Raw genomic sequence first — 14,159 nt, 5'->3', positions numbered from 1 at the left:
TTGATGAAGTTTTTGGATGCCCTCACAGTCGGCTTTGTTTTGAGCAGACCATCTGGTTCATGATGGGCGCATGGACTGACTCATGGAACAGGATCGTTGGGAGTTTATTGTTCAGTTGTTTTTATGTCTGGACTTGCAGAGGCTGTGTTTACTTTTATTAGGCTCATTGTTAATGTGTCTGGCTATTGTTGTCACTGTCACTTGTCGTGTAAAATTACAGGTCAAGCCTCATTGAACCATAATTATTCAAAAACCAAACAGGGGAGTGGAAGTGGTACGAGGTTTTCGAGCTGGAGACAGTCCGCCTTCAGTGTCATGACACGAGAGACACTGAGGTACTTTCAGGCATTTTCGTCATCTGTTTGTGAGAGATTCAATGACCCAGACAGAAGGCAGCACCCATATCATTGTCACCGCTAATACTGGAAAGAAGCGGAGAGAGGGAGAGGAGCAAACAGGGAAGTATAGGGCAGAAGGAAAGAGTATTTATGTTTAGAAGCTGGGGCTGTGCTGAAGGATGAGTGCTACATCTGGATAAATGAGAACTGTCATCTTCACCACCCCTCAGTGTGATGAGGTGATGTCCATGAGGGCCAGAAAGGATTTTAGACGAGAATTTTTGAGAGAGCCGTGGGAATGGAGTAAGGATGAGAGATGAAAGTTATAGTGGGGATGGAGAGAACAATATAAAGAGAAGCTCAGCAACAAGGTTTTCTGAATGTTTGAAAGTGTTTTTTTTTTTTTAATCCAAAGCCATTTTTTACCTGTTTTTACTCCTATTCTGTTTTAACCTTTCTTTGGGTTGATTGTATCTTCTTTGGAGTTGTTTGACATTATGGGATGATAGAGAGAGACCAAAACGGTCAGAAAAGGAAGGGGAGATCATGTCTCAGTCCATATATGAACTGTCCCTCAAGGACGCCCGACCCTGCCAGATTCATCTGACTAATGCTTTTCCTCTATTTACTGCTTAATTACCTCATCAACAAAACACTTTTTGTTTGAAGTGGCTATGAAAACATGTTTTGTGATACTGAGGAAAATTAATCATGTTTTGACGCCTCCATTGAGCTTTTCTAATCCATCAAAGTTTGTGTGAAAATACTTGGTCGGAGGCCCAGTATACCAGAAGGAGAAACAGAGGAGAAAGATAGAGGGGGAGAGGAGGGAGGAGAGGAGCTGTTGGTCGAAAGAGGAGGGGGATTAGAAAGAGGGTGAGAGAGCAAAGAATAGAAGTAGGACGAGTGTAGAGGTTATGGCAGGAGGTGTTGACCAGACAAGAGAAGAATGAAGGTTGAGGGGAAGGAGGAGGAGACGAGGGGAATAGAGGCAGAGCAAAGAATACTAGTAGAAGCTGTTATTGCCCCAACGCCGTGAAAGAGAAGGTGGAGGAGGAGAGGGAGAGCGCTGATTGAAGAGGATTGGAAGTAAATTTGACTTCACGGAAGGAAAAGTAAAGAAATGGAGAAATGAAGTGGATGATGAAGAGAGCATGGGGGAGAGGAGCTCTGGCCTAAAGAGGGCTTAGGAATAAAAAAGAGAAGGGAAAATTAAGAGAATAGGTCAGATATGGCTGGCATTTAAAGGTTATTTAAGACTTCTGAAGTGGATATTGCAGTAGTATGGGCAGAAAATACCTCTACTTACGCAAGCGTCTGGTACAGCCTCTCCACTAGGTTCCTGTTTCCCTTACACTACAGTGGCCTGAAAGTGACTCAAGGGAAGTCACATTTTCACTTTATAGTGAGGAATAAGTGGGATAATTAGTGTAGAAATCTCGAGGGGAACACATGAACAAAGCAACTTTTGAGAGCAAGAGCCAAGTTTCCATCAATGTATTTGTATGTGCATTTTGTAGTATTGGATTAGAAAAAGTTGATTAAAAATAATTCACAAAAAAAAAAAATGCTTGTTTGAGGTGTTTTGTGCCTTTTTTTGAAAGATTAGATAATGTGCTTCGTGGGAGATGGGGCCACCTTTTTCCAAAGAGCTCTGACATTTTACATTTAACTCACATGCCTGATCAACTGTTTCTGTTCTGAGAGAAGAAGAAGGAGAAGAAAAGAAGCTGTTTCCTTAGATGAGTCTGATGTAATATTCCTCATATCAATACATGAAACAAACAGAAATGTCAGTTTTCTATTGTTTTTAAAAAAAAATTTCTGCTGAGGATCCTTTTAAGGACATCTGCAATGGTATAATAGTTTTCTGACTGAGTTGCATAATGATAGTAGACGGAACCAAACATTTGTTTGCATTTTCTTTTGTAGATTTTCTCGAAATATAGTTAAAATGTACATTGGATTGAAACCCAGTTGCTGATCCATGGCAGTGCTCTCTACAGAAAATTCATTTAGTTACTGATGCTACCAATGAGGTGAAATTAAAAAAATTGGCACAGTGGATAGATAGAGGAGGTGGAGAAGGACAAAACCAGAGAGAAGGGCAGGTGATATTTATGTGCCAGGAAATACTACAGCCCAGACAAAAGGCATTTTTCCTCGAAGGACATGGAGGCGAAGAGTGAGGTGAAGTGAAGCTAAAAGGGTGTGAGGGCTGGTGGGAGGGAGACAGGGTGGGGCAGAGGGAGGGGAATGGGGTTAATAGGGAAGGGTCGAGCATATAGCAAGGTGGAGATGGAGGAAGAGGAGGGAGGCGAAAACAACAAGGAAGAGATGCAGTGGAAATGTAGGGTTTCATTAAGAGCTGCAGAAGATACAGATTTTTACAGATTTTATTACATAAAGCAGATTGAGACTTCTTTAAAGTTAAAACCTACATAATGTAAATTATTAAGAGTCCATCCAACATGCTACAAAATATGTTGATTTATATACAGTATGTGTAGGCTAATTATCATTTAGATTTGCTGGCATAGTGTCCAGACAATGAAATTCACCACCAAGGAAAAATATGTCCTTCATTGCCACCTTGGAAGAGGAGACATCTTCCAAATGGATATCTCAGCTGTAACATAAATGTTAATATTGATAGAGACATCAAGATGGGAATACAGCAGTGGCTGGAGGGGGAGAAATGTGTCAGAGAGAGAAGAAAAAAAAAAGGTGGAGTGGCTGAAGGAATCGGGCCAATAGCTGAAGGGGTTAAAGAACCAGACAAGATGGAGGCAGGGCTATTATTGGCAAATTACTGTAAGATGGCGTGGAGGAAATAAAGACAGGGAGTGTGGTCACGAAGAGGAGGAGGGAGGAGGTGGATGTTGGCATTCAGGGTGACTGGACAGGGAGGGAGGGAAAGAGGGAACAGCAGAGAAATGAGGAGGATAGGGGTGTTCGCCCGGGGCGCTATGGCCAGACAATTAGGAGGAGGAGGAGGAGGAGGAGGAGGAAGATAGGGGCAGTGGCTGCAGGTCTGCGGGCTAGACAAGACTATCTACCCTCAGGGGAGCACAGCCGCTTTTTGTTTAGACATGAAGACACAAGAACAATCCTCCAGAGAAAATAGGCCAGACAGACAGATGGACGAGGAGATGCAGGGATGGAGAGATAGCAGGAGGGAGGGATGGAAAGGAGGAGGGACGGCGAAAGTGAGAAACAAAGAGAATGAGAGACGCCCAGAGGGATCCTGGGACGTCCAGGTGGATTTGAGCAGAAAGCGTTGGGGGGGGATGAGCACCTGATGAACAGATAAAGAGACAGAGAGAAATGGAGAGAAGAAGATTCCGAGGGAGACAAAGAAAAACAGCTCAGAACGAGGGATTACTGTTAGAATAAGACGGAGGCCAGCTGTCTGACAGAGAAAGACAAAGAAGAGGTGGACAAGATAAAAGAGAAACAAGAAAAGAAGACATCAAGATGATGAGAACATGATCGAAATGCCCGGTTTTATGACTCTCCACTCGTCCCGTTTCTCAGCTTAATAAATGATCAGACGTTCACCTCGACTCACCTGGTCAGATAGCTCTGCAGACAGAGGCTGACTGCCTCCATGTTTTCTGCACGCAGTGTTTGTGATGAATGTGTGTGTTTTGCTTTCCTCCCCTGTTAAAGATTCGTGACATCAAAGTTACTAGAATTTAATAAATCAATCAGACGAGAGATGTAGAGGCAGAACCAGTCGTGATTTAAACTTGTCACGCAGCGATAAGAGAGAATTTTTGCCAGGCTGAGCTGTAAATAACTGAGACGTCTTCTTCAAAGTCTGAAAAAGAAAAAACGTTGTTCTGACTGTGTCTTCCAAAGTTTAACTATGTTTTCATGTGAATGCACAGTGAGGTGCTGCGAAGAAAGAGTGTCTGACTAACTTTCAAGCAGAAGGCAGAGTTTTTCCTACAGGGTTTCACCAAGTTTGTACCTGGCTTTAAAAAGACTTTGTTATACACAGTGAAAAGAGATTTCTCTTTCCCTTGCCAACAAATGGTGTACAGGTTTTTACTTCAGACTGCAGACTGAAGTATCTAACAACTATGGAATAGATTGCCCTGAAATTTGGTACTGACATTCACATCCCCTGCACGATGAATTGTCATCACTTTGGTCATCTCTTAACATTTCTTTTAGCGCCATCATCAGGTCAGAATTTCTGTTTGTCCAATACTTTGGTTAATGACCAAATACCTGAAAAACTAATGACGTTCCCATCAGATCCAGCTGTACTTTGTCTTCAGTGCTAATGTGCTTTATTTGCTATTCAACAGCTCAAAAATGTGCACTGCACCAACACTTTGTAAGTATGGCTCTGACCACCTCTCTTGATGTGGTGTGGATGTTTAGTCAGCTGCATATTTGGGTGAACTTACAAATGAATTGTAACTGTTGTTTGCTATCTGTCAGGGCTGGGAACCTTTCTCCTATCAAGAGCCATTTCATTTTTCATAACATCCACCCAGAGCCATACGAGATTATTGAACACATATATTACTGCAGTGTTTCTTAATTCCAGTCCTCGGGCCCCACTGAAGTTTGCATGTTCTTCCCGTGCATGTGTGGGTTCTCTCCGGGTGCTCCGGCTTCCTCCCACAGACCAAAAACATGCTCATTAGGTTAATTGGTGACTCTAAAATTGCCCCTAGGTGTGAGTGTGAGTGTGAATGGTTGTCTGTCTTGTGTGTTGCCCTGCGATTGACTGGCGACCGGTCCAGGGTGTACCCTGCCTCTCGCCCGTTGACAGCTGGGATAGGACCCCGAAAGGGATATGCTGTATAGAAAATGGATGGATGGATGGATTACTGTAACCTAATCACCTGGAATCATCCTCAAATCCCCACAGACTAACTTGGGCGCATTGGTTACTTACTTTTTATACTTCAGCAAGAAACAATTGTTTGTCCATTTCTCTTGGAAAACACAACACTCTGCATCTTCTTTTCCTTTCATGACAGTCTTCATGATGTATGTCACGACGATGTCACAAAGACGTTAGTGTTACATTCAGGGAGCACTCAAAGGGCGTTACTCAGCTATTTTTGTTATTTTGTTTATCGCTGACAAAAGGAAGTGCTGTCTAGAGAATTTTTGTGTATTTCTGATTTGCTTTTTGTATTTATGAATTGCCTTGCGTGCCTCATCAGGTGGTCTCACGGCCTGTATTCGGTCCAGAGACCGCAGGTCCCTCTCCCCGGTAAACGTTTTCCCACCAGGTTTAAAGGGATCTGTCTGTCCTCGGTACTGAAATGGCATCCACCAGGCTGCCTGTGTGGCTATAAAACGCAGCTCTGCACATTTAGGTGTAAATCTTTCGATGCCCTTCTTTTGACTCATCTCCCCTTTAAAAAAAACAGTGAGCTACTTTGAGCTACTTTGGATAAAAATGTTCATGAAACAGCACATATATCATCCAGAGTAATAAAGCAAAATTGCCATAAAACAACTTGAAGACAAGTAGGAGCTGAGAGAAAGAAAGTAAATGGGAAGATGATAAAGGTTTTGATTCATGAAAGGAGTTGAAGAGGGATGAGCATTCCTTGGACGATGTGAGCAGGAGAGAGAACTTGCAAGAAATGATAAGAAGAGTGGACAGGAGATGTAGGGATGATATAGAGTGGGAGTGAAATATGGAGAGGAGTGATAGAGGAAGGAACAAAAGTGAAGGGAGTTATCTGCATCTGTAATTCAAAAGCAGGATGGCGAAAAAAGGAAGCGCCGAAGAAAACTTAATAATGAAGGAGTGATATATTAAATAAGGGATGGAGGGAGTGAGCAAGGTGTACGCCGCAGGCTGCAGACTACCCACAGTCCTCTCTGCTCTGCCCTGAGGGGCCTACTGATTGTGGGAGTGTCTATACATACGGTGTGTGTGTGTGTTTGTGTGTATGCTTTGGTCCCTGCTGCTTTACATTTTAGTGTGTGTGTGGGTGCATGCATGTGACCATACAGGGTTTTATTTCCCTTCATTTGATGTGAATGTGCTCCCAAATCTGTCAGTGTGTGTGGCGCGTGTGTGTGTGTGTGTGTGTGTGTGTGTGTGTGTGTGTGCGATGAGATGAGAGGAGATGAGATTAGACTTCCTGCAGGGCTGTAGTTCCATGGAGGCCACCTTCAGGAGCAGGAACGACGGGAATGTGGGAAGAGTGATATGCTTCACTGTCTCAGTCACCACAACAACATCTCTGCCTCACTGTGGGAAGAAGAAACGAGAGGAGAGTAGAGTAAAGGCAGAGACATGTAGAGCGCATCCAAACCACCCATTTCCAATCTCTAATGCTGCAAAGGTCACAAAAGTTCTTTGCAACATCAACCTCGAGCACTTTCCGGGTAAAACCGTTTTTAAAGACTTTCTGAGACTTTTAAAGTTATTTGTCCCAACATACCCTAGGAGCCGAGTCAAGTCATGTATTTATAGATTATCACAGCATGCCACGCAAAACAAAGGGCTCTGTTCTCTACCGTTGTGACATGATGATAAAAACATTCCCAACTGCACAAAACTGCAAAACAGAGGAGCTTTGATACATTGTGATGTAAATAAACAGTGAAAATCAAGGTCTTGTCTGCGCTGTGACAGCAGAGTTACACAACGATAAGCAACACTAGAAATGTAGGGACAAAAAATACCGTGCATCAGTGTAATATTTTTGAACAGTATGGAAAAACAGTCATTTATTTTGTTTGTGAGTTTGTAGATTAGGGAAAATATTTCTTCGTCTGCTGACTCCTGCCATCTGTTTGTTTGTTTGTCTGTGTTCCTGTCAATCTGCTCATTAATATTTTCATTTATTTGCGACATGCTTCATTTCCTCTGTAATTTAGCATTTTCAACATTACAGCCTGTCGCCGAAGGAGAGAAACAGCAGTATGTGCATTACATGGAAGAGCAATTTACATTATTTGTTTGCTTTTAGTGTTTTTATCCAAGTCTACCAACATTAATTATGACCTGTTTAGTTTTGATGGATTTGCGTCGAAGCTGATGAATTACAAGATACAGACAAAATCAGAACACGCTCATCAAACGTTAATCTGTAGTGGCACTAGTGGTCAAAAACTCTGCAGGATACCTTTAATTAAACCTTTGTGTGGTGTATTTTGTACAGTACATTAATTTTTACCGGTGTTGTAGTTGATTGATTCTGAGCGACAGTCAGGATGTTGCTGTCGTGCCGAGTGGAATCAGTGTTTGATATATCTTGTGCAAAATCAAAACATCCCCACTGAGCCAATTAGTATGATTTCTGTACTCGAGCACCATTAAAAAATCCATAACTATAGCTTTAGTCAAATCATCTGAACCAGTGTAGAGGCTTCAGGTTTTAAAGGCGGACAGATGAAAGAGTGAAACACTCCCCCTGACTGCACTGCATGAGGGGCCGTCGTCGCTGCAACGCCAGTGTGAGAAAGACGTATCACACGTTGCATCCGCTGTGTTTGAAATGAAGAGTGAAGACTGAGGTGTGGCGTTAGTGTGTGTGTGACAGCAGGTGTTGTTCTCTTGTGGCGGACTCGGCGCTCAGCTCTCCCACTGTGGCTGGTTATTAATGGCCACAGATTCATTACAAGCAGCCAGGACGCCCGACGCCATTAGTCACACAGTCAGACTGATTGATGCGCACGCAAAAACACACATACAGTTGACACAAACCTGCGCAACACTAATCAAAGCTTCTCCGGTTATTCAGACACTGTCATGATTTTTACTGTGGATCAACTGATGTTTTGTCTCTCTGTCTTCTTCCCCTCCCTCCTTTCCTTTCTTCAATCCAGAGGACATCTTTATCCTCCACGGGAAAGACAAGAAGAACCCTCTCATCTACGGCCTGTTTACCACCTCAAGGTATGTACCGCTGTAAGGCGGCGGGGATATACTGCAGTAACTTTAAATGGCACTTTGTGATCTGTGCTGGTGGTGGTTGGGAAGAACTGGGAGTGTCTTGAATTTCCACAGGGTGGAGAGTTTTCGTTCCTACAGAGATTGCTCATAGTAAAAAAGAAATGCATTGCGTCATTGCTATTTGATTAACAACCCCTGCAGATATATTTAGACTCAGCTGTTTCGTGGTACAGTACATCACAGTCCAGCAACAGCCTTCCTTCCTTTGAGTGTCACGTACAAGAAGGACGTGTACATTATATGGAACAAACATTTACACTATATGATTTTTCTGTAGGTATGAATAATAACTTCATCATCATTTGAGGCTGAAAATCACACAAGTCTTAAAGAACATTTGGTAGCTGAAAACCATCTGATCCCACAGCCTAAAATCAAGCTGCAGATGTAGTGACGGTGGGGGTGATCGTGATGTTTTAGTCACTGATGATTCATGCAGAGATGATTTTCACTGCTGACCACACACCTGTGTTACCGGTATGAAGTAATTCTATGAAGCAACATTAACAGCTTTTGTGAACTCCATATGAAGCATATATCTCTTCATCGTGTGGAGAATTACAGAATCTAACAAAGTTAAACACACTGTAACTTAATTTCGTCTTCAAACACTGAACAAATCAGCCGCTGCGTTTCCCCTATTATGTTTCATGTTGGTGGGACTCAAACGCGTGACATGATGTGAATTACATTACATTTATGTGCTCTGTGTCACAGTGTTGTGTGGGGCCACATATAGACTGCAGGGTGACTCATGAATGAAACACATTCATTCATGTTAACAAAATGGCGCTCATCAGCACTGTGACACAGCAAATGTGTGTGTGTGTGTGTGTGTGTGTGTGTAGGATGGGAGAGGCTAGAAAGAGAGATGATTTATGGGAATGTAGCAACGTTCTTACCATCGTATAAAGATAATTGTGTGTCTGTGTTGCATAAATTACAGAAGTTATTAAATTCTTGCTTCACTCCAAACTTGCTATGTGAACTCCCCATCTGTAATGTTTTTGACTTGTAGAGCATCTTTGTGTTTCTTCTGTACTGTGATTGCTGCAGTGTATCAGTCAGAGGCTGCTGTCGCTCTGACCTGTGTCTTTCCAGCTCTTGGATTACCTTCATTTAACTTATGTCTTTTTAAGGACCTTGAGAAGTTGAAAAAAAGAAACATGAAGAGATAAACATGAAGGCATATGTTCCCAAGGTCAAACCTGAATAACAACATGCAAGTGCAACTACAGACTTCATTAAAGACCAGGAGAAAACATGGAAAATATGAGGCAGCCCTGAAATGGGGTTAACCAGAGTCCGTAGACAATATGCTTCTTGTTAGTATCCACAAAATGGTAATTTGCTTGCAGAGACAAGCATAACAGAGAAGGAGTGAAACATGTTTTCTCAGCTTCCTCTGGAAAAGAGCAATGACATAACTGCATAAAACTGCACGACACGAGGCGGACCGCCGCTTAAAGACCGACAGATGGACAGAAAAAAACGCTGACACTCAAAAAGACAAGCTGTCATGAAGACTGACTCTGAAAGACAGATAACAAGTGAACAGATACAACAGCAAGCAGAAAAGCAGGGGGAAAATAAACTGAGGAAAAGTCAGAACAAACTAAACTGAATGAGCCCACGGTTTCTCATTTTCTCCTGACGGCACCACATCTTCTGAGAATAACCCAGTTTGTGAGGCGGACGCCAGAGCTCCACAGTAGCAGCAGAAGTATGACAACATTTGGCATGGCGGAGCAGGGAGTTGGTCTGTTTCTGGCTTTTGGAAAGTGTCTGGAATCTCAGCGGGGAACGGACAGAAATCCAAAGCATCACCCAGGGTGGGGTCCCAACCACAGAACTGCAGAGTGCAGAAGGGTCATTCCATCTGAATGGAAACTTCTCTGGCTGGTTCACTCATGATTGCACACACAGAACGTTTTGTCCCCTGTGATGAAGTCAACAGTGCAGGCTGTGGATGGGTCCTCTGTTATTTGCTTTCCATTTAATAGTTTCTTGATTTGATTGGAGTGTAATTTAATCGTAATGAAAGGAGAAGTGGGTGTTTATTCATTCTTTTTTTCATTTATTCATTCACTCATTCATATTTATGTTCATTTGTTTGGGTATCTCATCGAAAACCTCAGACATAATTGTCCAAATAATGACAAAATATGACGAACTGAAATGATCCTGATCGGTCTAAGCAGGGTCTGGACAGGGTTTTCTTTGGAATAGCTTCAGTTCCTTCCTTCCACATATGTGGATTCTTGCCCATCATATCTCAGGCGCCAGACACCAGTGATAATGTGTTTCTGCAACAATATGAAATGTCTCGTGACCGTGTTTAGTTGTTTTCTGATTAATTTTTAGATTAGTGGAAGGGGAACGGACACACTGTTAATCTCTCCATACAACGAGCATACACACTAGAAAAGTCTGGAGAAAAAGTCATCTCAGCATCGTTTGGCATTTTAAAATTTGCTCATAGGACAATTGTTATGTGACTTTCCTGTCTTAATTCACTTTCCATGCAAATTCATATTTCATTTCATAGCTGGAGCACCAGGGTTTTAAGCCCGATGAAAAACATTTTCCTTTCTGAAGCAGTACTCTAAAATCCATACCAGCTACAGGGACTCTGAGCTATGCAGCCGACAGAGAATATAGTTTCCCTCCTGAGACAAATTAGACTAAACATACTGTGTGTGTCAGCCATCAGAGGTGATGGAAACCACCGCCATACATCACGACACAGCCTGTCGCTCTGTTCTTGTGCGAGCAGCTCTGTTCGTCAGACTCAACTGGAATCTTTAACTCAGATACACTCAGCCAAAATCTTAACCATGATCTTAACTACAGTGGATGGGATGGGTTGTGGGGACAGATGTGCTGAAAGCAGCGCATTCATCCACGCTGGACTTTGGGTTGGAGCGCATTCAGATGCTTTCAAGCTGAAAAGCCACAATGACTCACAGCTCCTCATACAGTACATCACTTTCTCATTTAATTTACTGCTTTAAGACCATTGCTACTCATCAAGTGAAATCATCAAGGACATGCTGAGCTTATGTTTTATTCACGCGTGCTGGAGGCATGATGGATGGAAAGAGTATATGAGTCTGTGATGAATGACAGCTCTCCTTCTTTCTGGTTTATCAGTGATATCCTGAATGGTTCGGCAGTGTGCGTTTACCGAATGGAGGATGTGGTCCGGGCTTTCAAGGGAAACTTCCTGCATAAGGAGGGACCGCAGTATAAGTGGGCAGAGTTTACAGGCAAGGTGCCCTACCCGCGACCAGGAACTGTAAGTTCATGCTCAAAACTGTCTCCTTCGTTCACTCAGATATTGGGACAAAGCCAATAATTCAACAAAATAAATACCTTATTTTCATACCAGTATAAGGAGGAAAAGTTATTTTTGAAGTTGAATTAGTGTTGAATCAAAGTTTCTTAGTGTTTTGCAAACATTCTTCTCTTTTTCTTCTCCTCTTTATTTTTTCACTCCTCTGTCTCGCAGTGTCCCAGCAGTACATATGGAAGTTACAGCTCGACCAGAGAGTATCCAGACGACGTCATCTTCTTCAGCAGGACTCACCCACTGCTGCAGGTTCAGCTGATATTTCACATTATTACATTACGCCAATCTAATTAGATTGAGGCCTGTTTTGCGGTGGGGTGAAGCCTTCTTTCGCTCAGATAAAGAAATAAAATCTGCTGACAGGGACGCCGGTTGAACACTGAGAACATATGTCTGTGATGAACAATGTAATTGAATGAATTCTCCATAAAATAAAGTCCAGACCTCCACATCCAGATCAAACAGCGAGTCAGTCTGGACCCAGCCCCTGTTCATATACATGTAAATGGATACAATACCTTATGAAGTTTTAATTTTCTACTGATCAATAAATTGTTAGTGATGTTGATCATACAGTGATGTTGGGGATCACTCACAGTGATCCTGTGCCCACATGAATATGATTTTACAGTGGCTTATTTCCCTATCATTGACAATGTTGTCATGGCAACATTACAGTGGAAACTTTGCTATCAGCTCCTAAATCGTAGCTACAGAGTGTGTCTCATCTGTCTGAGCTTTGTCTGCCTCGACTCCACTGGCCTTATCAAGAGGTGTGACCATAATTCATTGATTAACTGTAACCAGTCATTCCTGATGCAGATGTATGAGTGATAAGCTTGAACCCCTGTCCTAAGCTTTCTCATTGTTTTAGGAACATGTGCTGCCACTGGGAGAGCGCCCCCTACTGGTCAGAGTGGGTGTTCACTACAAGTTCAGCAAACTGCTGGTGGACAGAGTGGAGGCCGTGGACGGCACCTACGACGTCCTGTTCATCGGCACAGGTAGAGTGTGTGTTGGACCTTTTCTCTCTTGTTTTTTTGAGGGTGTAGGATTACATGACTCACAATAAAACATGTTCTTTTCTTCCTTTTTTTCTGCAGACTCAGGCCTCGTGCTGAAGGCCATTCATCTGCCCAGAGAACATGGTCAGAGTCAGGAAGTCACTCTGGAGCAGCTGCAGGTCTTTCAGGTACAGCACAAACTTTATGTCATCGCCTTGGATATTTTAGCCCATTTTTTTATAAACGTGTGCTTTGCTTACAGCTAATTAACATAGTTGTTTCAGATTTTTAAATATATTCTTCATGCAGCTGCTGGTGTCCATCCATTTCCTTGTGGTATGAAATTAAATATCAGACTATTCAAACTTGATCTGACCGTTATATTACCGTGAAGAGGAAATGCAGCACAGACTTTTCAAATCAGCCTGTGCTTACGACTGCATTACCACACGACAAAAATAAACGCAAACATGATGTTCACTCTGATGAATGAGTTTCACTGAACAGCCCACTGTTTAAACCATATGGAAAAGAATGGAAACCAATTCACGGCAACATGTTTTTCTGACACTGGAAATTTTGAGCAAAAATGTAAGACATGCCTGATTTTGTTTATTCAAGAAGACAAGCAACTGGCAGAAGGACTGGTGTGCTCCTTCTAATTTGAGTGCACAGAGGAAACAGATGATCATGCCTCCCATAGTAACTACACACATATGTCCTGTGTACACATGAAATGTAGTAAACTTTCATCCACAAGTTGTTACCAAAACTCCAAACGCAAAAGCACTGCAGCTGCAGATTCTTATCATGTTAGACAACCGCAGTTCACAATTTTCAATATTAGGTCTACTGGAGGCTCACGTTCCAAATGCAAGAAAAACTATCATTCAATCATGTGGTTACGATTTCTGAAAAAGGTCAGGCCATGTTTTTTTCCTGCTCTCCACTGAAAAGCATGTGCTTTATGAAACCTTTTAAAGTGATATGGAAACATATCTGATGACCAGACTGTAAGATCAGCTCTCTGAATTATTTAAAACTGTTGTTGTGGTTTGCAGCCGCACTCAAAGTTTTTCAGACAAATCCCTCATTTATTCCTCCTGATTCATTATGTATTGACCCTTGTATTCTATCTATCTATCTATCTATCTATCTATCTATCTATCTATCTATCTATCTATCTATCTATCTATCTATCTATCTATCTATCTATCTACCTGTTTATCTATCTATCTATCTATCTATCTATCTATCTATCTATCTATCTATCTATCTATCTATCTATCTATCTATCTATCTATCTATCTATCTATCTATCTATCTATCTATCTATCTATCTGAGTGACAATTTCTGTTTGTGTTCTCAGTTTTCATTTCTCTCTCTCTTCCTCACAGCACAAATCACCTGTGACAGCCATGACGCTCTCAAAGAAAAAGGTAACAGATGAGGGAGACACAGAAACTCACTTTCAAACTTCCAAACTCACTTACATAGACACACACACACACACACA

The 14,159-nt window shown here is 42.1% G+C and overlaps 2 protein-coding genes across 3 annotated transcripts in view; both read left to right on the top strand.

Moving 5' to 3' along the window:
• The window catches only part of tmem115 (transmembrane protein 115), a 131,679-nt gene that overhangs the window by 67,144 nt on the left and 50,376 nt on the right, over positions 1-14,159 (top strand). The window lies entirely within an intron of this gene.
• The window catches only part of sema3h (sema domain, immunoglobulin domain (Ig), short basic domain, secreted, (semaphorin) 3H), a 55,898-nt gene that overhangs the window by 33,683 nt on the left and 8,056 nt on the right, over positions 1-14,159 (top strand). For both annotated transcript variants that reach the window (XM_070968588.1, XM_070968589.1), the window contains exons 9-14: positions 8,160-8,229; positions 11,440-11,584; positions 11,798-11,887; positions 12,513-12,642; positions 12,742-12,830; positions 14,041-14,082. In XM_070968588.1, coding sequence (XP_070824689.1) covers positions 8,160-8,229; positions 11,440-11,584; positions 11,798-11,887; positions 12,513-12,642; positions 12,742-12,830; positions 14,041-14,082 — 566 coding nt within the window. The remainder of the gene's footprint in view (positions 1-8,159; positions 8,230-11,439; positions 11,585-11,797; positions 11,888-12,512; positions 12,643-12,741; positions 12,831-14,040; positions 14,083-14,159) is intronic.

The sequence above is a fragment of the Chaetodon trifascialis genome, chromosome 8 (genome assembly GCF_039877785.1).
Source record: "Chaetodon trifascialis isolate fChaTrf1 chromosome 8, fChaTrf1.hap1, whole genome shotgun sequence".
In the NCBI taxonomy this organism is placed as follows: Eukaryota; Metazoa; Chordata; class Actinopteri; order Chaetodontiformes; family Chaetodontidae; genus Chaetodon; species Chaetodon trifascialis.
Note: the sequence above shows the minus strand (reverse complement) of the source record. Positions and strands in the feature narration are given on the sequence as shown.